General features: G+C 48.2%; 1 protein-coding gene across 1 annotated transcript in view; it reads right to left on the reverse strand.

Annotated features, from left to right (window-relative positions):
* The window catches only part of Adamts2 (ADAM metallopeptidase with thrombospondin type 1 motif 2), a 240848-nt gene that overhangs the window by 54387 nt on the left and 161510 nt on the right, over positions 1-24951 (reverse strand). Inside the window, exon 5 of the mRNA XM_004666621.3 lies at positions 2573-2656. Coding sequence (XP_004666678.1) covers positions 2573-2656 — 84 coding nt within the window. The remainder of the gene's footprint in view (positions 1-2572; positions 2657-24951) is intronic.

Raw genomic sequence — 24951 nt, forward strand, 5'->3', positions numbered from 1 at the left:
ACCAGGAAGCCTTCCATTTTAGGAGACCCCAGTCTCTGATACCCAGATCCATTCTCAAAACAGTGTTGCCACAGCGCTGACTGTGAGTATGCCTCATCACACATCTGAAACCAGCGATGAGCCTTCAAGAAGTAGCAACAAAGAAAGCATAGCTCTGTTCAGCACATGAACCTGGGAAACCACAGACACACCTTGGAGCAAATATGATCTAAGGCTTTGCCTACACAGGTGAGTAATGAACCTCATACCTATACTGTTTCTGAATTTTTCCTTTTAACCAATGGGAGGAACCAGCTGAGGAAGGCAAGCTGCCTAGTGTACAGACAAATCCATGGTTAGGCTCACTGCAGTGGTTAACCTTGGTTGCCAGCTTGACAAGATTTAGAATCATCATAGAAATAAGTCCCTGGGCATATCTATGTGGGATTGTCCAGAGCTGGTTAATTGAGGTAAGAGGACTCATCTTTACTGTTGATGACAGCATCCCAGACTGAGTAAAAAAGAGCAAGCGAGCTGGGTACCAGCATTCATCTTTGTCTGCTTCCTGACTGTAGGTGTAATATGACAGCTGCCTCACCCTCCTGCTTCAGGGACTTCCCTGCCATGATGAGTGGTGTCCCCCAAACTGTACGCTGATATAAATTTAAATCCTTCTTTCTTAAGTTGATTTGGTCAGGTTTTTAATCACAGCAAAGAAAAAAGTTACTTTGCTCTCCCATCTACCCCAGAATGTAGAACAGACCATGCATCCCAGAACCACAGAGAACAGACTATGAGGAACACCATGAGGAACAGACCACACATCCCAGAACCATGGGGAACAGACTATGAATCCCAGCACCATGAGGAACAGACTATGTATCCTAGAACCATGAAGATCAACCACACATCCCAGAACTATGAGGCATAGACCACACATCCCAGAACCATGAGGAACAGACCACATATACCAGAATCATGAGGAACCGACCATGCATCCCAGAACCACTGCAAACCTTCCTTAGCTTGCTCACTGTGTTCCTATGCAAAGAAGGATGTGCATGCACATAGTGGGAAGTGGAGACTGCCAACAGCTTCCTAGTGGGGCTGATAGCCCAGAACACTTTCTCTTCTGCCTGGAGAAGCACGCTGTAGGTTTCACTACCATTACAGTCACCCCACATAACTGTGAAGAATTGATTCTAAGGCCCACCTTGGCCACCCAAATCTACAAATGTTTAAGTCTCTTACATATAATACTGTACTATTTTCACATAAATGATGTCATCCTATCATATACTTTAATTCATCTTGGATTACTGATAATGCCTAATACAATGTAAATGTGGTTGTTACACTGCCTCATTTAGGGAAAAGACACCTACTTTTGTAAGGCAAGGGGAAAATAACATAATAATTGACTTTGCTTTATTCATTCTACCACGATGTCCTTAACATGTAATCTGCTAAAAACTTGGACCAGATATGAAACCCTCCCTTAGTTAGCTTTTTGCCAGTTTGCTGAGGTTCCTACTGGTTTTCTTTGAAATATTTCACAGAAGTCAAAATAAACCCTTCCTCAAGTTGCTTTTGTCAGGTATTTTTCCAGAGAGATGAGAAATGTGACTAATACATTCATGCATGTTGGTAGGAATGAGGGTTCCAAGTTTGAAAACAGGAAGTGGTAGGTAGGGCAAAAGAGCCCAGTTGAAGCCAAAGTGAATGTGTCTTTCCTAAGAAAATCAACCAGTCCAGAGCCCAGATCCCCAACCACCTCCTTTATATACTCAAAAACAGAGAATAATGGGGCAGAGAGATGGCTTAGTAGTTAAGGTACTTGCCTGTAAGCCTAAGGACCCAGGTTCAATTTGCCCGTACCCATGTAAGGCAGATGCACATGGCAGCACATATGTCTGGAGTTCATCTACAATGGCTAGAGGTTCTGGTGTGCCTATTCTCTCTATCTGCCTCTCCCTCTCTCTCTCCTAAATAAATAAATAAATAAAAATATTTTCAAAAACAGAATTCCAGTCCCCATTAAACCTCAACTTCATCCTCTTAGGAAAGAATGGATCCCAATACCAAGAGAAGTAGAGCTTTTGGGAAGCCACACTCTGGACTCCCTCCACCTGCCTCACTCCCTCAGGAATGTTCTGGACATGTTAGGATAGCTCTTATGCTCCCAAGCCTGCTGTAGCTCCTCAAAGTGGCCACTATAAGCTTGCTCACTGCTTCCTTTGGTCCTATTCAGAGACCACAGCAAGAACTTCTGGCCAGGTTGTCCAGCTCTTTCTGGATCCTGATCCATCATGTGCTTTCTGTGCCTTATGTCTTGGTCTCTTGGGATCTGTGAGAACATTTATTTCTGCAATGGCAGCATCTCCAGATCTGTTGGCTTTACCATGTGGAGTGTTAGCCAAGTGCAAGAAGAATTCAAGTCTGTTTCTTACAGAACCACAGGGTGCTCAGGGAGAGGAAGGAGGTTTGGGGCAAGCAAACTTCTTAAAGAAATCTAGACTATGTTTTGGGACTCCGCTCAATTCAGAGCATGGGGGTGTGTCAGGAGGCAGGACTCAGCTGACTGTTCACTCACCTTCCCGTAGCTCAGCAGGATAATTCGCACCAGGACGACGTTGATGTGGGCTCCTAAGGATTCATCCTGGTAGATTTCATTGACCTGAAAGACAACCGGGAAGTCATCAGCAGGAGCCACAGGCCCAAAGTCCTCTGGCTGTGCATGTGGCTTCATGTCCCAACAGCTTCCAGACAGGAACCGAGGGACCATTCACAACTCTTCCTCTTCCCATACTTATATCGGCCATACCACGTCCTCCTCCATCCTCCATGTCCTCCCAACCCTTGCAGACACCACCACCTGCATGACCTCCTGAGACATCCCACCTGCCTGTCTGGGACTCTTCATCCACAGCTGGAACGTGGACCAGGAAACTGAACCCATACATTTGCCAAAGCCTGTCACTTTGGAAACATAGCATCTCCTTTCAGAATGAATGTGAGAAACTGAGTGTCTTCACCGTAAGCACCCACGGTGCTGCTGCCTGCTGTGAGATGCCTCTACAAGTTTTGCACCATCCACCCTCCCTCCGAACCCAGAGGCCACCTTTTTTGGATTCAACCAGCCTCAGATGAGAAATACCTAGGGAAAAGTTTCTGAATATGTGAACCTTTTCCACCTCTTCCCCCTAAACAGCACAATTATGTTTACATCATACTGAGTATGGTAAGGATCTAGAGATGATTGAAGTATGTGAACATTTGTGTGGGGGTCATATGCAAATTCCACACATTCTACAAGAGGGACTTGAGCACCTTAGGGGGTACTGGACCAAGCTTCACAGATACAGAAGGGCATCTGTGCCCACCACTATGTCTGTCTTTCATCTGTTAATAAAAAGAAGTTATGGGCTGGACAGATGGCTTAGCAGTTAAGGTGCTTGCCTGAAAAGCCTAAGGACACATGTTCTACTCTCCAGATCCCATGTAAGCCAGACACACAAGATGATGCAAGTGCGTAACATTGCACATGCACACAAGATGGCACATGCATCTGGAGTTTGATTGCAGTGGCTGGAGGTCCTGGCATACCAATTCTCAGTCACTCTCTCATTAAAAAAAATAAACAAACAATCAAAATAGTTACACTAGGTCACAAAGGGTCTTCCAGGGCCCAGCTGCCTGTACCCCAGGCTGAAGGGAGATGGAGGACTTGTTGTTTCTGTCTGTCTTTCTGTCTTCCTTTGAACTTTATCACTGTCTTATTTGCATACTTTTTTTTACATCTTAAAACATTATTCTGAGCAGGTGTCCACCAATATTTCCAGATTTTGGCGGGGTCCACAGCATAAAAGGAACATGAGTGCTCACCTGCCACAGTACAGCCATCACAATCTTCTAGAAATGGGGTCAGGTTGGCTTCAGGCTCAGAGATGTTACAGGCTTTCCACCCCCAGAGCTTTCCCATTTCCCCCTCTCATGCCCAAGGCCTTCCTTGAACAGCCCTCTCTCACTGGCCCACTAAAGCTGAGGCCAGCTGGGAAGCCATGCCCTCTTAGAAGGGCCACTCCACATCTGACTTGCTCCTCATAAGCACTGGTGATGCATCTTTCTTAAGCCCTCTGTGAGCAGACAACTGTGTCCCCTCCTTGGAGCACATGGTCAGCAGATACTCGTTGAAGGAATAATTCCATCCCTAAGTTGTGAGATGTGGACCAAGCACACATGTTATCTGCACATGTGAGCCCAGAGGCTACTACTTCTTTGAGAAGGCAGATATGGCCAAGCTTGCACCTCCCAGGGCCTGCTATACACCAATACTCAGAATTCTTATCTGAGCAATAGCAATTGCTCTTTCTAAGACACCTAGGGGAATCTAAGATGCAATAAGGAAAATCCTATCATGATGGATGCAGTGCACACAGACAAGGGGCCTCCGAGATACATGGACCAGTGGCAGGGCTGAGGAGGTGGCTCAGTAGGTCAACTACTTACCTTGCAAGCATGAGTTTAGATCCCCAGCACCCATGTAAAAATGCCAGATGTGGTGGTGTGCAGACTCTCAGCTCTGGGGAGGTGGGGACAGGAGGATCCCAAGAGCTTACTAATCAGCTGTGTACTAATTAGTGTTCTTCAGGCCAATGATAGGCCCCCTGTCTCAAGAACAGGTAAGTGGGCTGCAGAGATGGCTCAGCAGTTCCTACACAAGCATGAGGGTTTGCATTCACAGGTCAGCCCCTAATGTAAACAACTGGGTATGGCCACACACATTTGCGACCCCAGTATTGTGGGAAGCAGAAACCAGAGAATCACTGGAGCTAGTAAAAAGGCCAAAACTCCAGAAGAGACTACATCTCAAGAAAAAGTGAGTGATGTGGGGGGGACAACCAGCATTCTCATCTGGCCACCACAGGCGTGTGCATGGAGCAGAACACCAGCACATACATGTGTACATACCACACACATCTCTCTCTCTCACATACACTTACTACATATATACATAAAGAGGTGGACAGTATTCCTCAGGAAGAACAACTGAGGTTTTCCTCTGACCTTCATACACTGCACACACATGTGCATCCCACATACATGTGCACTTACACACGTTAGCACACATATGTACATACACAAATACACATCAAAAATAGTGTGGGGCTGGGGAATATGATCCAGTGGTTTAAAACGCTTGCTGCACAAGCCTGACAAGCAGAATTCGAGTCCACATCCCCATAACCCACATCAAACAATATGCAGTGGCACACACTTCTGTAGTCTCAATACACCTACAGCATTAGGAGGCAGACAGAAGAATTCTGAAGTATGTGAGCCAGATAGGCTGGCATTTCTAGTGGTGAACAACAAGAGACCTTGTCTCAAACAAGGTGAAAAGTGAGGATTAAGACTCCAAGCTAACCTCCACATGTGTGCCATGCTAGGCACATTATGTGTGTGTGTATATATATATATATGTGTGTGTGTGTGTGTGTGTGTGTGTGTGTGTGTATATATATGTATATATATATATATATATATATATAAAATGTGCCATGCTAGGCACATTATGTGTGTGTGTGTGTATGTGTGTGTATATATGTGTGTGTGTGTGTGTGTGTGTGTGTGTATGTGTGTATATATATACATATATGTGTATATATACACATATACATACATATATATATGTCACAAATAATCCAGTTATTGCTATAATCACAGTTGTGGATAAAGATGGTATCAACTGAAGGGTATAGCATTGAGCTCACTGGTCCCCACGCCAATGCCTCCCTCTAGCCTAACACAATGTCTTCCAGGAGCCTCCATGCAGCCAAGCTACCTTCTGATTACAAATTAGCTTCGTTTTTCTCGTCTTCCCTTCCAACAGGGAAGGAGTGTACCATGGCTCTGTGCTGTGGCCTTAGCCCAAGTCCTACACCTGCCACAGAGCAGATGCTGGGTCCTGAGGACCATCGACCAAATACTCAGGTGCTCACCTTACCACCAGGAGCTCACAAGTTAAGGCCCTGGGGAGGCTCACTGGGTCCTCTGGTGGATTGTGCCACTCTATCCACCATGGGCTATTTCCTCTGTAAAACCAGGATCTCAGTCCCCATCCATCTCACACGCTCTTGGGAGGATTCAATTTCCACACATGTACAATGGAATGTTTGCAAAAACCAAAAGTATATTTTTCACTGCTGGTAAACCACGTTGCCCTGCAGTTCCTTGTGAGGTTTGGTGAGTTGAGGGCACCCCCTAAACCACAGGCGCTGTTGTCCACATCTGAGGGCCAAGCAAGATTCTTTTCCATCTATGCTGAGACAATGAGCCTTAACACCAGATCTTTTCCTTAACAGGGAGAGGAGAAGTTTTTCCAAAGGGTTTCTTTATCTGTGATGAGCAAACTGTCAGCTGGGCTCAGAGTTCTGCTGCAAACCATGGGTAGGAATAATCAAGGCTGTGTAAGGCCCCGGTACAGCTTGGAGGAGGGTAGGGGAGTGAGACTAGAGGACTGTTGAGGCTGCACTCTTGCACCTATGGTCTCTCACAGGTCCCACTTCAAGATGGGGGTGGGGGGGACAAGTACAGAATAGCCCTGATGGTCAGGAAATAAATACACAGGGGCTGGGAGATAGTTCAGTGGATAAAGCACTAGCCACACAAGCCTAAGGACCTTAATTTGGATGCCCAGCACCCCATGTAAATGCCAGGAAGGCACAGCAGAATGTCTGTAATTCCAGCACTTGGGAGGCAGGAAGGCACAGTAGAATGCCTGTAATTCCAGCACTCGGGAGGCAGACACAGACAAAATTCCAGAGCAAGCTAGCTGGCTAAATGAGCAGAGTCAATGAACTTTAGGTTCAGTAAGAGAGATTATGTCCAAAAAATTAAGTGGAGAGTGATGGAGAAGGATACCTAGTATTAATCTCTGGCCTTCCTCTGCATACACATGCAGGTACACATGTGTGTATATGTGCCCACACATACACCCATGCATGCACGTGAAATACACAAGCCTAACGACAAGGAAAAGTATAGGGCTTTAGGAGTGGGTACTGTCTGGGTTCTGGGAGGGGACAGGCTCCCATCAACAGATGGCTCCATGGGGCCAAACGGAGGCAGCAGTCTTCCAGAGTGAGTGTGCCTGAGGGGCAGGCTCAGTTCCCAGCCATGGCAGCAGTGGACAAGGGTTCCCCGAGCCCCAGAGTCAGAGCTTATTACAGTTTGGATCTTTTTGTTTGTTTGTTTTTCCATGTAGGGTCTCACTCTAGTCCAAGCTGACCTGGAACTCACTCTGTAGTCCACACTTGCCTCAAACTCATGACGATCCTCCAACTTCAGTCTCCCAAGTGCTGGAATTCAAGGCATGTACCACCATACCCAGTTCAAGTTTGGATCTGAAATGCCCCTTAAAGGCTCATGCACTAAAAAGCTTGGTGCCCAGTCTGTGGTGGACTGGTAAACTGGTGTACCGTCTAGATGGGACCCAACAAAAGGCAGTCAGGTCAGTAGGGGTGTGCTCTTGAAGGAGGTATTAGGACCCTTCTCCCTCTCTCCTCCTGTCTCTCCTTCCTAGCAGCCATGTGGTGAAGAGCTGTGCTTGGCCACATGCTTTCCACTATGATGTCCAGCCTCACCCAAGAAAGTCTGAACACAGCCCCGAGCACAGAAGCCAAGTGCTCAAGGCCTGAAACCTCAGACACCTTTCCTCTTTGACTTTGGCTACCTCAGTAATTCTGTCACAGCAAAGGGAAGTGGACTAACACAGAACTTAACTTTGACCTGGACAACCATTCCTTTAAAGCTATGTCAGAGTCAGGTACCATCTGTCCCTCTACCCTGGGTCTGAGGGCCTGGGTTAGGGCAACATTGACACAGAACTAAATACAGCTAAGTGCATCTTAACCCCAACATGGACGTTAAGTACATGACAGTGACAGGCCCCTCTGTGGCTCTCAGTGGGACTTCTCAACATAAGCCAGCAGGCTGAGTGGCCCAGGTACTCTAGCCTGGCCTCTTCTGAGGCAGATACCCAGAAGAGAGTGTTGGCACTCTGGACTCAGTGTAACTGGTCCTCCTGAGGGAGGTAGAGAGGATGAGTTATGCTAGTTATTCTAGTTAGTTATTCGATTATCTAGTTATTCTAGCTAGTTATTCTAGTTACTCTTAGGGAGGAGGAGCTATTTGAGTTATTCTATTATCCTAGTTATTGTAATTATTCTTAGGGAGGAGGAACTATTCTGGCTCATGGTTTCAGAGGATTTGGTCCATCATGGTGGAAGAGGTGCAATGGAGCATCCCATGTCATAGTGGACAGGGAGTGAAGAGAGAGGAACAGTTTGTGGACCAAAGACCTGCCCTCAGTGACCTACCTATTCCAGCTAAGTGGCTAAGTCCCACCCCCCAAAGTTTCCATAACTTCCCCAAATAGACCCACCAGCTGGGAACCAAGTGTTCAGTGCATGGGCCTGTGGCGCATTTCATACTCTTCATAATGTGGGAGCTACAGAGTAGATAGTGCAGTCTCCCTAAGTGGGAGTCAGAGGAGTCCCTAAAAGACACAGCTGTTCATGCGAGGTGAGAACTGAGAACAAGTTAGCTCAGCTAAGTGGAGATGGTGCTTGGTGCTCCTGGCAGATAGAGGAGTGTACACGGGTCCTGGGTCAGGAGCAAGGAGGCATGTCCAACACATGGGGCTAAGGGAGGGTCTCAGAGGAGGAGGCAGGGGAGAGGCACTTAGGCTGGACCATACAGAGCAAGAGGATTCCAACTTTGTTGGAAGAGTCATCAAGGATCTGAAAGGGAAGAAAATGACACTGTATTTTCACAAAATTAGAGAAATTAATTGAAGGGTGGAGCTGTGGGAACCTAGGGCTCAGATTCAGGCAAAAGAGACAGATATGAAAAGTGATATGGACTGGCATGAGGGCAGCACTTCCTAGCCCTGGGACAGGGACACCCGCTAGCCCTGTCCACTTGTATGGAATATAGACAGTCCCTCGTTCAATACAAAGTTGGGGTACAGAGAAAGTTCTCAGGTATCTCTGGGGACTGCTGTGGAGCAGGTGCAACTCTGGATGCTCTTAGTAAAGTCAAGTATGGAGCCAAGGTCATCCTGCGACAAGGCCAGCTTGTGACCAAGGCTGGCTGTGGCCACTCCTTAGCTTTGAACACAGTGCAGCATGTCTTCTCCCCAGGAAGCTTCTGTGTGCCACACAGCTTCACACATGTCCACATGGCTTTGCTCCAATGTCCTGTGCACCCCTCTTCTCTGGGAGCTGGGGTGCAGGTTCCAGCCTCACTGTCCAAGGAGGACACTACTTAGTGGTGGCTGTGCCTCCTGCCCTAGCTTGGAAGGGTGGCTCTCAGCCTGAACCAGTTCATGTTCCTTACCTTAGTCCAGACCAGGCCTCAGCAGCCTTGTCTCTGTGGGTGAGACCCACATAGGCTTAGTGGAAGGGGTTACTGAGCAGGTCCAGCAAAGAGCCCAAACTCCAACTTCACGGACCTTCTGCTGCTGTCTGCCACTCCACCTGCCCCATGTCCACAATTTGGCTACATGGGAACAGAATGGGCTGGGACGCAGACTATGTGGGAGATGTGGGACACTGTGTGGCCCTGGTCCTCTGGCCTGAGGTAGGGGCCTGTTCCACCTCCTCAAGCTTCATCAGGTTCTCGAGGGCTTTGAAGCTGATATTCCCCCAGGATCTGAGGTTAAGCTGAAAAGCCAAAGGCAGCAGAGGCCACCTGAGCATGAAGCCACCTGGGAATAATTAGAAAAATTCCCAGTGTGCAAGGCTCACATCCTCAGTAGGAACACAGCTACAAGATTTCTGAGGAGAGAGCTGACATATGCGGCAAAAGAGCTACCAAACAGAGAACATTTCTCCTCCCCCAGCTCCTCCTACCTCATCTCCCAAAGAAGGAGACAGGTGGCAGGGAGTCCCCAGGGATTTCCTGCCTTATGTCCTGCCCCCTATCATGGTTCTTCGCTATAGTCACAATAGTGACCTCTTCCTTCCTCTGCCTAGAACACTCCCCAATGCCTTCTGAAAGAGGGCCCCAGCCCTCACCTGGCACTCTAAGCTGGCTTTGGCCAGCTTTTTCAGCATCTCACAGAATCCTCACTAATGATGGCTCCCTCAGTAGGCCTTCTTCCAAAGCCTGGCTGCCCTTCCTATTGCCTGAGGAATGGGTCATGCCTGGAATTCCCATACTCCTGCTCCAGCCCCGAATTCCTTAGATAGCTGAAGATCATTTGAAGAGGAGGGGAAAGCATAATAATCAATGCTTCAAGAGGCAAAGGCATTTACTCCTTGACTTAAACCCTCCCCACTCTGAAGCCTTTCCACTGCTTGTGGAGTAAGACTGAAGCTCCTCGCATGACCTCAAGACCCAGAAAATCCAGGCCAGTTGCTGCCTCATCCAGGTTGGTTCTTGCACGGGGGCCGATCTATACCTCAGGGCCTCCATATTTGTCTCTCTCCTCTAGTACAACTGTTCTCAGCACTGTTCCAGTTCTTAGCAGGTGCTTGGTAGAGTTGAATGAACGAGTGAATGGATGGCTTTGGAGGCTATAGAATAGGAAATGAGCAAAAATATGTAACCCAGCTTAAGCATGAAGTGCTGTATAAGATAGGAGGCTCCCAGCTGCACAACCCCCCTCTCTGCTCTCCACAGGGCCTATGAGCTGGAGGAAGCTGCTCTCTGCCCAAATTGTAGGTGGACAGAAAGCCCTGGGAGGGTGTCCCTGAGTCCTGAGACATCAACCCTGGAGGCTTGAAACCCTGGGGTGGGAGGGAAGGCTCAAAGCCACAGCCCTTCACCTTGCGCTAGAGGCCATGGGCTCACTTGAGGAAACACAATGTGATGCACTTCTGGTTTATGTGAAAATGCAGTCACATTTCTGATCAGGAATAGACCAAGAGTGACTAGGCTCTGCATGTCAGTGTCAAAGTTAGTCTAGTTGGTAGAGAATCTCCTGGGGGGACAGTGAGCCTTGAAGGTTGGGGGCTGGCCTAAGGCTGCCCCCATCTCAAGAATAGGATGCATGCATCTGGAGTTCGTTTGCCATGGCTAGAGGCCCTAGTGCACCTACTTTTAAAAAAAGTAGGATACAAAGAGGGGATACCCCTCCAGAAAAAGAACTTATGGAGAAGTCCTATTGACCAGGTTGCTTATTAGGCCATAGCCATGAGCCATGGGTTCCAATGTGGATCCCCACCCTTCTGGAACAATACCCCTTTACTGAACTGAAGACAGTGAGACCCTGGGACTTACCTGGAAGAGACTTAGAGAGCAAGACAGACTTAAGATGTCTAGAAAGTCTAGGTACACGAGGCTCAGTCCAAGAGTGGTTTCTTTGCAAACCTCTAAAATAAATGGAGAGGAAACCATGCTTTAACTGCTAGGGTGGAGGGAGAGAATGTGTACCTACCAGAAGATGGAGGGGACTGATGGAACGGGCCCATCAGAAGCTGGGAAGTGAACACACCAGAAGTCAGGGGAGCTGTTCTCTGGCCTCCAAGGAGGATTGCTTGCATCTGTGTGCATCTCTTGGCTCATAAATTGGCCCATGACAACCTGACTGACCTGAAAGATGGCACCCTTGTGGGTCTTCTTGACCCACTTGGTTCTCAAATGTGTCCTAGGCAACTCAGGAATAAGCACACCCCTGACGCTGCTCAGAACAACCATCACAGAATGCAAACTGACAGGATGGGACTTAGAAAGGTCATTGTGACAAAAACCAGAGGGGTGGAAGCCTGTGGCAATTTGAATGTAAAGTGTCCCCACAGTCATGTGTTTGAATGCTTAGTATTCCCAGTGGGTGGCACTGTTCAGGACAGTGTGGAGCCTTTGGGGGGTGGAGTCTTGCTTAGAGGAAGTGGAGCGCTAGGTGCAGGACTTGGGGTTGTGTAGCCCAGCCCTGCTTGCCACACGTGAAGATGTGACGCTTAGCTGTCTGCTCGGCCATGCTTTCCCCACCACGATGAAAGTTCCTCTTGAAACTCAGCCAGAAATAAACTATTTGAGTCCATAAACTGCTTCTGGCTGGGTTTGTTCCAGTAATGAGAAGGCGACTGCTACAAAGCCCCACTTCAACACCAACAGCAAGAACACGGTGGCCAAGATGAAACCTTCTCAGACCCCTCCACGGTCTGTTGCCGCCTGCACTCCCTGCCCAGCCTGGGAATCCTCACCTCCAGGCACTTGCTGATTCCAAGAATTTAATGTGGACTACCCGTGCTTACTCCTCATCTGAAGCTTACACTAGGGCCTGGCATCAAACAAACATGGTTGTCATGTGAAACTCTGCCATGCAGGTGCTAACAACTGAGGAAGGTGCTGATAACCAGAGGCTAGGGCTAAGCCCCCACGCCCAGCTGTGTCAGATCCAGTGTGGAATCTGTTGCAGGCCTGCCATGTGGCTTAGGGCTGGCTACTTCTGTTTGGGGCTAATTTTTCTTACCTGTGCGGGGATAAGGTTCTTGGTGTCTATGGTTGTTATAATGACTGAGGGTAACAATGCATTTAAAATTTCTAGAACATTCTCTAGCACACAGTACTGCCTTAATGAAGTTATCATCCACAAAAAGTCAGATACTGGAAGTTGTTGGTTTGTATCCCAAACTTTGGCCACTCTGAGCTTCCACCAGGTCATTGGGAGGGGTCTCTGTAGAACACTAGTACTTGCCAAGAGGCCACACTGCACTGGGCCACTTCTGAGCTCTGAATGTGATAGGGAACCTGGAGTTCTCCCTGATGGTCCCTCTTGGGGTTACAGTTAGCCAGCCACACAACCCTGTAAGACTGGCCTGACCTTCCATGTGCTGACCTGACCAACATCAGAAAAGGAAAAGTCTTCTGGGAAAGGAAAAGAAGGGAAGGGAAGGAAGAGGAGAGAAGGGGAGGGAAGAGTGGTTGCTGCCAAGGACACAGAAGGGCAGAGTGAAGAGCCTGGGGCCACACCCCTCCCCTGCAGGGGCCACTGAGCTACTGGCATCCTCCGGCCAGACAGGATGCAAGAATTCTGATTTCTATCAGTAATGACTGCAAGACATCACTGACCTCCCTGAGCACACAGCCCAGGGCTCCATGTGAAGTCTCCTTTCAAGATGGAGTCCTGGGCAGCATCACATGCCATTCCTCATCCTAGTGTTACCTCCTCCCTCCCATACGCCTGCCAGTCTCAGAGCCCATGTGGTACAACAGGTCCCCTTGGACTTGACCTCTGCCATCAGGCTCCCTCTGGCGACTGTCATGTCATCTGAGAATAAGTTATTTTTCATTCCCTTGTAATTGAGATTCTTCTTCTACCCTACCAGATTTTGACCCAAGGAAAGTGACAAGGAAAATGCCACCATGAGTAGGAGGAGCAGGGCCCAGAGAAGTCCCTGGAGATAGGCACAGAAGGAAGAGGCACATGCTGTGGAAGATAAAGGAGGTGGGGGAGGGTCCAAGAGAGGCAGGAAGCAGATCAGGGTTAGGGGTTCCTCTCCATACCCCACCTACACTCCAACCTTAGTGTCAAAGAAACAGACCCCACCAGCTCTGAGTCCTGCTTTCCACAGATATGAAAGCACATCAAAAGAGTACGTTACGGCCGGGCATGGTGGCACACGCCTTTAATCCCAGCACTCAGGAGGCAGAGTAGGAGGAGTGCCGTGAGTTCGAGGCAACCCTGAGACTACATAGTGAATTCCAGGTCAGCCTGAGCCAGAGTGAGACCCTACCTCGAAAAACAAAAACAAAAAAAAAAAGAGTATGTTCCAGTCCCCAGGTGGTGCCAGTGTAGGCAGCTATGCATGGGGCCTGACCCTTATTCGTGTGAATCTGTGGTTGCTCCAGTCCCTGAGGGGTGTGTGTATGTGCTATCGCGAAGCTCCTGCCTGTGGCAGTTGGGAAGGTGGGATAACCTGTCAGTAGCCTTGGAGATGGTGCAGGATGAATGGCTTATGAAGAACTTGACCGGATGGGATTCCATTCATAACTTGAACAACCCAAGTCAATGGCCCAGTGCCAGAACAGGGAGGACTCAGACCCGCCCCTCTGGCTCCATTAGGTGCTCCAGGTGGCCCCACATGAGGAAGCAGGGAGAGATGCTAGCCCAGAAGCATAGACCCAGCAGGGATTGGGAACTAACCACTAGCACTTTAGCCCTGGGCATGGGCAGAAGGCTCTTGCAGAATTGGAGTACATAACAAAACTCCAGCATGGGCCTCCTTACTGCGTGATATGCTCACAGCCTGAGGCCAGAGTCACCAGCTTTGTATATATCCTGCTCTGACAGTGAGATTATTTCCCATGCTTTCTGCCATGCTGAACGTAGCCAGAGCTGCCTTGAGCACTGTGGGAAGCTGTGCTGTCCTCTGTAAGCACACTCCCTGGAGCCATAAGGCTCGGCTTTCATGACAACACCCTGGCCAGACCCCATCCCCAGAACAGGAGCTCAACGCCTCCCGCTCAACTTCTTTTTCTGAGGCTGGTTAAATCAGCCCATGGAAGGTCAGGCTGGCCTCAAAGAATGGTATGGCTGGCTGTGACTGACCACACAAGGGGCCAGTCCCATGTCACACCTAGAGCTCAGAGTATGTCCGCACAGGGCAAGGCAAGGAAAGGGCACCGGAAACCTCACCCTCTATCACCAATGCAATCCACAATCAAAGGGAAAAAAGCAGGAGTCCTTCCCATCACTTCTACTCAGAGTCACAGGGGCACCCAGACAGTCCGCAGGCCCAGCCTGTTGCCAGGCTTGGGTAGGCAGGAGGCCTGAGCCATCTATCCCTGCCCAGAACCTGGCTACCATCTGCTCATCCTCTGCCTTCCTACTTTCTGTGCAATGCTTCTGGGCCCTGGGACATCTCCATGGAGTGCCCTATGTTGACTAGAGGCCATCCATTTCCTGTGTGCACCACCGTGTGTTCAGATCACCTTCGCCAGCCTGACCACCGTTGGTGTCCCACTGTGATGAAGAAAGAGCTGTGGGCACAAGGAAAGACAGAAACTGGTGAGGCTTGCTGTCCACCAGCAGACAGAATCTCCGCCCCCTTTTTCTTTTGCATGTGCATGTGTGGACGAGTATTTGTGCATGTGCATCCATGTGTGTGAATAGATGTAATTGTGTGTGTGTGCATGTGTGTGTGTGAGAGAGAGAGAGTGTGTGTGTGTGTGTGTGTGTGAGAGAGAGAGAGAGAGAGAGAGGAGGCCAGAGGTCAATGTCAGGGGTCTTAGTCTGTACCTTATCATCTAACAAAGGGTCTCTTGATGAACCTAGAGCTCACCAATTGGGCTAGACTAGCTAGCCAGCGAGCTCCAGGGATTCTGTCTGTGCTAACCCAGTGCTGGGATGACAGGAGAGTGCCACCATGCCCGGCATGTTACAGGGGTGCTGGACATCCGATCTTACATCCTCATGCTTGTGTGGCAGGTACGTTACCCACTCAACCAATTCTCAGCCCCTAGGGCCCCTTTTTGTTTGAATAGGTAAGTGTGTGTGTGTGTGTGTGTGTGTGTGTGTGTGTGTGTGTGTGTTATATGCATGTTTGTGTATTCATGAGTGTGTTCACAAGTGTGCAGGTGCACATGCATGTGTGTGCAAGAGGCCAGGGATTGATGTCAGGCATCTTGCTCTTTATTTACTGAGGCAGGCTCTCCCAGGTGAACCCACATCTTGCCTACTTGGTTAGTCTAGCTAGCCAGCTTGCTCTGTGGATCCCTTGTCTCTGCCTCCCCAGCACTGGGATCACAGCAGGGCCACTATTTCTGCCTGGCATTTACATGGGTGCTGGGGATCCAAGTTTCAGTCTTCATGTTTTCATGACGAGCACCTTATCTATTGAGGCTTCTCCCCAGAGCCCTTTTATAAAGGAATGTGTGGGGCCATTTTACCTTGTAAGAATTTACTCACTTATCACTTGTTCAGAAGACATGCAGTGAGCGCCTGCTACACCCTTTGCCAAGTGCTGAGCATGAAAAATCGGGTGTGTAGGCCATCCCTGAGCCTGATGGAAAGGTAAAGCACACTTATGTGAACCCCTCATTCTTCTAAGATACAACTCCAAGGGGAGAAGTTCCTCAGGGGGGCCTCACTGCAACTTGGTGCAGAAAACAGCCCATGGAGGGCCTGAGAACAGTGACAGCCCACATCTTCCCAGGCTGGGAGCCCAGCGAAGCATGTCATTTCTGCTTTCTGGCTAGGCTGTCATCTCTTTGCTGGAGTCTGCATGAGACAAGCTCAGAAGATGCCTCAAGCTGTCACCAAGGAGTGATGATGCCTGGCCCTCCTTGTCCATCTACAGGGACTCTAACTTCTGCTTTGACAACTGTCAGCTCCCCATGGGAGCCAAGGACAGGCAGCAGCTCCCAAGCTCCCTTATCAGTTGTCAGGGGGATTCCCAGAGGAGGTAGGGACCTGAAGAGAGGTGGGATTACCCATGCCAGAAGAAGAAGAAGCAAGGATAGTCTGTCCTCCCAATGTCTCTGTACTGTCTGTCATCACTGGTCTATGCGCCACCCCATCCCCTGGGATAGGAGCTCTGTGAGGGCCAGAGCCACTGGCCCACAACTGGAACTTTACCAGGCACATGGTGAGTATCTGTTAGAATGAGCTCAGTGACAGAGGGCGGTAGTGTGTTAAGGGGGCCATCTTAAAACAGAAATGCATAACAGATGGAGTCGTCAAAGGAGACATCCTGGGCAGTTGCAGACAGATGGGAGGGAGAGGCAAAAGGCTTGGCAAGGAACACAGCTCTGTTGGGAGGTTGGAGGGAGCTGAAACTATTCAGCACTCTTTCTTGAAGGACTCTGGCTCTTCAGGTCCCCATGGGTGTGACTCCAACTGTGGCACCTTGTTCATACTGCTCAACCTCACTGAGCCCTGTTGGCCATGCCTGGGAAGGAGAATCTTACAGGGCTGCTGGAACAATATAGACAGATGGTAAAGTGCCTCCCTGTGCAGGGTGGCCTGTGTAAGACCTCAGCCAATGGGAGCTTCTTCCTCCTCTTCCTAATAGCAGAAGACTTTCCCAGAGGAGATGACTTCATCTCTTGCCTCTCCTCAGAACCACCATAATTATCTTTGCATTGTTGGGACAAAACACTTGACCAAAAGTGCTGACAGGAGGAAAGGGTTTAGTTTGGCTTCCAGTCCCACGTTGAACTTTCAGTGTGGCAGGGAAAGGATGGTAGAGCAGAGACTGGACATCATATTATGCCACAGCAGCTAGCAGCAAGTAGCAAGAGAGTGAGCTGAGCTCTGACAAAAGAAAGCTGGCTATACCACCCCCAAGGCTGACCTGTTACTCACCTCTGCTAGCAAGGCTCCACCTCCCAAATTGACACCTGCAAGCATTCAAAACACACAAGTCTACAGGGACCATCTGATTCAAACACCACAGAACCCTACCCTTCAGCCAGGTCCAAACCACACACTGGGAGACAGAAATGCCTTTTTACAGGCTTTCCCACCACCTCAAGCCACTGCATTTGGAGCTGAAGCCATCTTCATTTGAAAAGCTCCCCCAACCCAGATATCTCAGCCACCCTTGGTGTGCTTCTGAACCATGCCTGTTCTGAGCAACTTGAGTACAGAACCACATTATGCTCTTGCCTGTGTCCCAGTGCCCAGATGGGTCTGGTATTCCAAGCATGCTGGGCACGGAAGCTCATGACCTGAAGAGACCCTCCACACACCTGTGCCCTGAGAAACACATGTTTGGTGTTTAAGCACAGTGGTGTCCACAGATGCCCCCAAAGGCATCACTAACTATCCTTGACTCTGGGGACTTTGACGGAGCAGCAGCTGTTCCCTCCTAAGCCGGAAGGAACAACCCTGGCTGCCTCCAGCCAGCTAACCCTGCAGCTGTGCCCTCATCCACCTGGGCAGTGTGGGTTCTTAATTTCAATTTGTAACTTGCATTGGAAAATAATTAGATTCCCTTGGAAGCTGGATTTCTAGCTTAATTTTAAAAAGACCTAGAAACAGCAGGTCTGCATGTGCCTGCTTATTCCTGCTTGTTCCTGCAGAGCTGCAAGGGGACAGAACTCAGGATGTCTTGAGGAGTGAGGCTTTTCCTGTGTCCTTGTCCCTGTCGCCCACAGCCAACTGTGCCTTCTGTTGTCTGGCTACTGGTGGCACCCAAGCATGTACCCCTCTCCTAAGTCCTATACTGAAGCCCCACACTATGCCAGCAATGGGGGCTCCACTGGCACAAAGGACAGAACTCACAGGCCCAAAAGGGCAAGAACTGGAAACAGAATCAGAGTTCTATAGCCCTTGGCACCACCAGATCCCTAGGTCTGGCACACTGCCAGGTGAAGAAACAAGATTTGGACCACCATCTTCCACCTTTGTGCTGTGGCTAGGCCTTAAATCAAATATGTCCCCCTTGTCTGGGTGGCCTGCTTATCTCTCCTTACCCAACTTAAAGGTACCAAGTTTCAGTGTCCATTGAAGAGGAGCTTTCTTCTATCCCAGGAAACAGAGCCAGACATTTGAACAAGGGCCTTGGGGTGACACCTTTGGCCTGGCTGTTTTGCAGTCCAGGAGATTTCTTTCCCCTATGACCAGCTGATAGCACTCCATCCAGCCACTACTACGTGGCCTCACCATTCTTGAAAGTCAGTGAGCAAATGAGTATTCGCAAGCCCTGGCAAAGTTTCTGCAAGTCAAGTCCAAATTCTGGATTAAATTAGGAAAGAAAAGAAAGAAAAGAGGGGAACTATCTGACTCTGGCACACAGAGTCCATTCACCAAGCAGGCGTTGTTTAAGAATGTGTTGTAAAGAGGACCTTCCTCATGCTTGGAGGAAAGTTGGAAAATGCTGAAGACCCTGGGAGGGGAACTACCCTGTAGCCAGTAACTACATAGGCCTTTGTAGAAGTTAGGAGGATGTGACAGGAAGTAAAGCCCCCCGTTTAAAGATGGAGGACTAAGTCCAAGAGAGGTAAGACCCAGGATTTGAGCCCAGCTGCTTCTGGCAGAGTGTTCACCCCCACTCACACTTCCCTCGTGAATGCATGTGCGCACACCATACAGTGGGGCCCAGATGCTAACTTCAGAGGGCTGTGGCCATTGCTCAAGGTGGGCACTGAGCAAGAAGCTTTCCTTGATGCCAGATAGCACTATTTCTTTTGCATCAAAAAGTGGCTAGGGGCTGGAGAAATGGCTTAGCGGTTAACTGCTCGCCTGTGAAGCCTAAGGACCCCGGTTCAAGGCTCGATTCCCCAGAACCCATGTTAGCCAGATGCACAAGGAGGCGCATGCATCTGGAGTTCGTTTGCAGTGGTTGGAAGCCCTGGCACACCCATTCTCTCTCTCTCTGTCTCTCACTCTTTCTCTCTCTGTTGCTCTCAAATAAATAAAAATAAACATACAAAACAAAGTGACTAGCTTTGTGGACCATGTGGCCTCATCTCTGACACTATAGCACAAATGTAGTCACAGGCCATGCATATACATGGCTGTATCCAATGAGACTTTTTTTTCCGAATGCAGCCAAGGGGGCTGTATAACCCCTAGATTGTAACTGCACATCCTTACTTTAGAGTCTTCAAATTTTGAGACATTTATGTGAACTTTGCTTGAATACAGTTAAATGTTATATAAGACACAAAGGAAGTATCAGATGTGGGTTCAAGGTTTATATTCCTTAAAGTCTTACCACAGACAGACCTCATCTTTTGAAAATGCATTTAAGACATACAACCATCATGTGCCACATAACATGACAGCCAGTGATGGGCTGTTCATGCCATAATAGCCCCCTGCAGATGAAAAATTCCTCTCATCTAATAACATCACAGTCATCCTGCATGGTGGCAGACACATGACTCATATGTCTTCAGTGATGCTGGAAGAAGCCTACTGTGTTGCCAGTCACATACACATGCATGGCTGTGTACATACAGCCTGGCCTCTTAAACCATGTTGTGACCCCATATGGGGTTGTCTAAATGAATGTGAGTGTCAAGAAAAATTTGGCAACACCAAAAGCCAAAATGACCCAACATTAATTCAAAATCAGATACAGAAATGATTCCTGGGTTCCTGGCAGCATTTGCCCACGCTGTGCTGTATGTCTGCCCTGCCACCTTAGTTCTGAACATAGCACACGTGCTATGCACCACGTGCTGTCATACCGTGCAACACCAGTGAGCACTGTGTGAAACACAGCTCAGAATCAGACCCTTGCATGCTACGAATGGCAGTGTTTTTATGGTGCATGCAGAGTCTTCTGCTCATATCAAAATGTAATTGCCTTACTTACCCCCAAAACTCAATATTTTTCTACCTTTATTCCCCAGCGTGTATCAAATAGTATATCTTTGGATTGTATTGCATTAGAGCTCTTGTCCTTAAAACTGTTATTTGATGTGCTGATTTGAGTTTGGGTGGGTTGGGGGAGACACCTAGTTCAAACTACCACAATCCTGACATGAATTTTGGCTTGAGATTAGCAAATAATTTCTAACAATTTCTGAAATAGCCTTAAACATTCTGCCACTTTGTATATAAAACAATGTTCTTAGCATTAATTATTAAGCAATCAAAATACTGACCAATTCTGAAAAATGTTGAAGATGTTCTACTTGCTGAGGTATCAAATACTCGGTCAACATTTAATTCTGCATGTAAAAGTAAGCCCGTACCCCCATCTCATTACTTTCATCTTTAATGGTAAGAAAAAAGAATTATTTTAAAATACATTTATTTATGATTTATTAGTAAATGTTATTACTTATTTTAAACTTGTATGCACCCAGAGTTGTTAAAAGTTTTTCAGACAAAAAGGGTTATAAGCGGAAAAAGTTTTAAGAAACTATGAACTACGTCATGTTTGATCTTGACAATGTATGTCTATGCAGCTGGTTGCACACACACTACATCACAGCCTCAGAGCATGTTCCTAGTACTGTAAACTTGCTACTGTGTAGCAATGCCACATGACTACAGCATTGGCCCACCTATCTCACACTCATTGCATCTCTTTACTGCGTCAAGTGACGGCCTCAGAGCCCGCTCCTACTACCGTAAACACACTACTGTGCAGCAATGCCATGTGACTACAGCAGCAGCCCTATCTATTTCATAGTCATTGCATCTCTTTACTGCATCAAGTGACAGTCTCAGCGTCACCTTCTCTTCTTCACATTCTGTGCACCTCAGAGGTGCTGTACAAAGCTCTCCATGCTCCCTGCTTTCTGCCCTGGTGGAGAAACTGTGTTTAACAGAGTGAGTTCTGAGCCTGGGGCTGGATTGCAGGCAGAGCCCAGAACCAACTGTCACACTCCAATGAGCACAGCTGTGCAATAGTAAGGATGCATTGCACAGCAGAAGCCTCCAGGCCTCAGGAAGTCACACTCTACTTTAACAGAGTCTCCCTCAAATGCATCCATCCCTGCCTCCCATTTAGCTGACCCTGGAGAAGAGTCACTGTGTATGCCTGGTGAGGTAACTCAGGGTGCCACACACACCATGTCCAAGCCTATGCCACGGGCTGCCCAGGCATCTGGTTTACAAGCCAAGACTAGCTCAGGGGGCTGACACAGCGAGTTTGTGAACCTGTGAGGGACACCTAAGGTCAGCAATAGCAAGTGTACCCCAGCTTACAGTACCCCACACCCCATGGAGCATGCTTCTGAGCAGGAAGCATCAAATAGGACAGCAGCTCCCTCAGGAAGGCCCAGGCCGACAGCATGCAAGTGAAGGCTGGAAGGAGCAAAATGGAAACAGAGGCTTTGGGAAGGAAAGTGTGCCTGGGACGGGAGTTTGCAGGGCCGGCCCCTGCCCCACAGGTCACACCCTCCTCATGGAGCCCACAGTCTGTGGAGAAGCCTGCTCTGAGCTCAGAGGGGAGGCTGGAGACTGAGGCAGGGTCCTTGCTATGGTCTCTATGGGGCTCATCCCTTCCACATTGGAAACCATGTCCTGACTGTGTGGAGTTTTCTCTTCCTTGGAGCAAGCCTGCCCCCTCCTGCACCCTCTGGTTTCCCATCTTACCAAGTCATCCCCCCCACATGCACTTCTGCCATGTGCCCTCCCCAGATGAGCCAGTGCTGGCACTAAGCCTTAGAAACTCCCAAACGAGAGCTACACAAACTTATTTTCTTTTGAAATTAATTAGCTTCAAGTAAAAGAAATGGGCTAATGCACTCTCTAAGTAATTCAGCATTTCTGATCAAGCCCAAAGCCACCAAACCCAAGGCGACCTTAAAGATGACAATTGGAGAGGACAGCAAAACACAGGTGCAAGAGGGCCTTTAGAGGAGCATGGAGAGGGGCTAAGAGGTGGCTCGGCCAATATGGAGTCTGCCTGTCCCTAGAACCCATGTAAGAAAAAGCCAGGAGGGGTGGTAGTGTCAGAAAAGCAGAAACAGGCACACCGTAAAGTTTTCTTGCCAGCCAATCTAGCCTACTTGGTGAGTTCCAGGCCAGTGTGAGAACCCATCTCCAAAAACCAGTGGCCCAGGAACTAGGGAGCTGGCTTCATAAGCAAAGTACTTGCTGCACAAGCATGAAAAGCTTAGTTCAGATCCCTACCATGCACATAAAAGTTGGATGCAGCCGGGCGTAGTGGCGCACGCCTTTAATCCCAGCACTCGGGAGGCAGAGGTAGGAGGATCGCTGTGAGTTCAAGGCCACCCTGAGACTCCATAGTGAATTCCAGGTCAGCCTGGGCTAGAGTGAGACCCTACTTCAAACCCCTCCCCCCAAAAAAAAGATTTTAAAAAAAGTTGGATGCAATGGTGCATGCTTGTAATCATATTGCTGGGGAGATGGAGATAGGAGACTCCTAGAGCTTGCTGGATAGCTTATCTAAGTAATCAGCGAGCTCTAGGAGAGTGACACAGTAACAGACCATGTGCCAAAAAATAAGGTGGAAGGCTGGAGAGATGGCTTAGTGGTTAAGGCACATTCCTGCGAAGCCTAACGACTCAGGTTCGATTCTCCAGATCAAACCCACATAGGCCAGGTGCACATGGTGGCACATGCATCTGGAGAATGGTGGGCCCATTCTCATTCGCTCCCTCGCTCTCTCCCTCTCTCTGTCTCTAATAAATAAATAATAGATCTTAAAAAAATAAGGTGGGGAGTGGTTGAACAAAACACTTGACATCAACTTCTTGTCTCCACGTGCATGCACACACCTGTGCACATTTGCCCACCTGCCTGCACACCTGCACAAATACAAGAACATAGAGGTAAACCAGAAGGCACACTCACACCCATGTATGTGTGCAGCCTCCCAGCATGGGAATGCTCTGTGCTGGCATAGGATGCTGCCAGCTGGAAGGCCACTACCACCAGATCCAGTTCTTCAGTCTTGGACCAAACTGTAAACCAAAGCAATCCCCCTTTCTTTAGAGCTTTCCAGGTTTGTGGCATTGTGTTATCATTAACAGGAAATGGACTAAGACACGTAGGCTATTGAGGAGAACCAGCAGGAAGGAGGAGTGTCTGCTTCAGTTTCTTGAGAGACTCAGGGCAAGGCGCTCTTCCCATGGTGGCTGGCCAGATGGGGGTTTCAGCGGCTGTCAGATCCTAGGAGGTGCATACCGCACCGTGGTGGAGTGGGGACCTCTGGAGCCCCATGAGGATGTTTGCTCACACTGTAAGCACCCCATGCCTGAAGGAGCAGTCCCTTCACAGGCTCCACCTTGGGAACCCTCGGTTTCTCCTCCAAACCTTCTGGATGTTGGGTATACTCATCTGAATGTAGTTGGCTTCCTTTGAGCATAAGTTGTGAAATATAAATTTATTTCATTCTGATGAGTCTGCATATAGGTTAAATGCTCTAATATTTGCATTTAAAACAGGCATTACATAATACAAAGATGAAGGGTAAAATTCATGCTGATAATTTATAATTCCAATTTTTCCTTACTTAGCATGATATTAAAAAGCAATTAAAGGGAGAGTGAGGCAGACAACAAAAGGGATAAAAGGCTTTATGGATACTTTTAATAAGAGCATCTATTCCCACTGTCCTTTGAGCAAGAGCTCTGGAATCTTCATTTTCACTGGACCCTAAGAATCATGTGCTAGCTCTGTCCAGTGTTTCTCAAAGTGGGAGGACACTGGTAATATCCTGATAACAAGATAAGAAAACTGTCCCTTGGAATTCTCCCTATCCCCTTCCTTACACTTTGGGAGACATTCGGGGCAGGAGGTTGCTGTAGTTAACTCAGGCATGGTGAGAAGGTTGAGGTGGTGGGAGGGGCAGGAGCTTGGGCAATGCTGCTGCCAACAGTGGATGCCATGACCACATGATTGGCAGTGCAAAGCTTCCAAAGATTAATTTCTGGGAACATCATGAAGTGTCAAACACATCACCCAAGAGAGAGACTGGGAAGATTTGATTACATGCAAAAATGTAAGCCATCAGAAACTATCCCAAGCAGAACAAAACAAAAAGAAAACAGTGAAATGGGGAATATCTCCCACATAACAGACATAAGGTTAACCTACCTGAACCCAGAGACTTCAGAGTAACATGAAACTAAAACAGAAGGAATGTTTGACTGTAGAATATTAAGGGAGAAAAAGGACTTGCGCCAGCCATTCCTCTCTGATTTGAAGCATACATATGTTTTAAAATGTGACCTCATTCTCATCAAATAAACATAACTTGCAATAACAAAAAATAATATCCCAGTTGTAATTAGCAACTTTACCATGGCTAAGAAAGACTCAGGGGTATGAAGAGGTGAGGATATAGTTATTTTCTCAATGGAATGAACATGAAGGATGAGACTATTTTAGTTCAGAAAACTTTAAAATGTGCATACTCAACAAGAGGTTCCACTTTTGGGTTCTCAGTTATAAGGATATGATACAGTCTGACCTCAAAAAGGGAAGTAAGTTTTGGTACATGAGTATGCCATATAAATAGCAGGTTACATAAAAATCATGCTATAGTCACTGCCATATTATGCGATCATTAAAATGAACAAGTGGAG

Source organism: Jaculus jaculus, chromosome 6 (assembly GCF_020740685.1).
Source record: "Jaculus jaculus isolate mJacJac1 chromosome 6, mJacJac1.mat.Y.cur, whole genome shotgun sequence".
In the NCBI taxonomy this organism is placed as follows: Eukaryota; Metazoa; Chordata; class Mammalia; order Rodentia; family Dipodidae; genus Jaculus; species Jaculus jaculus.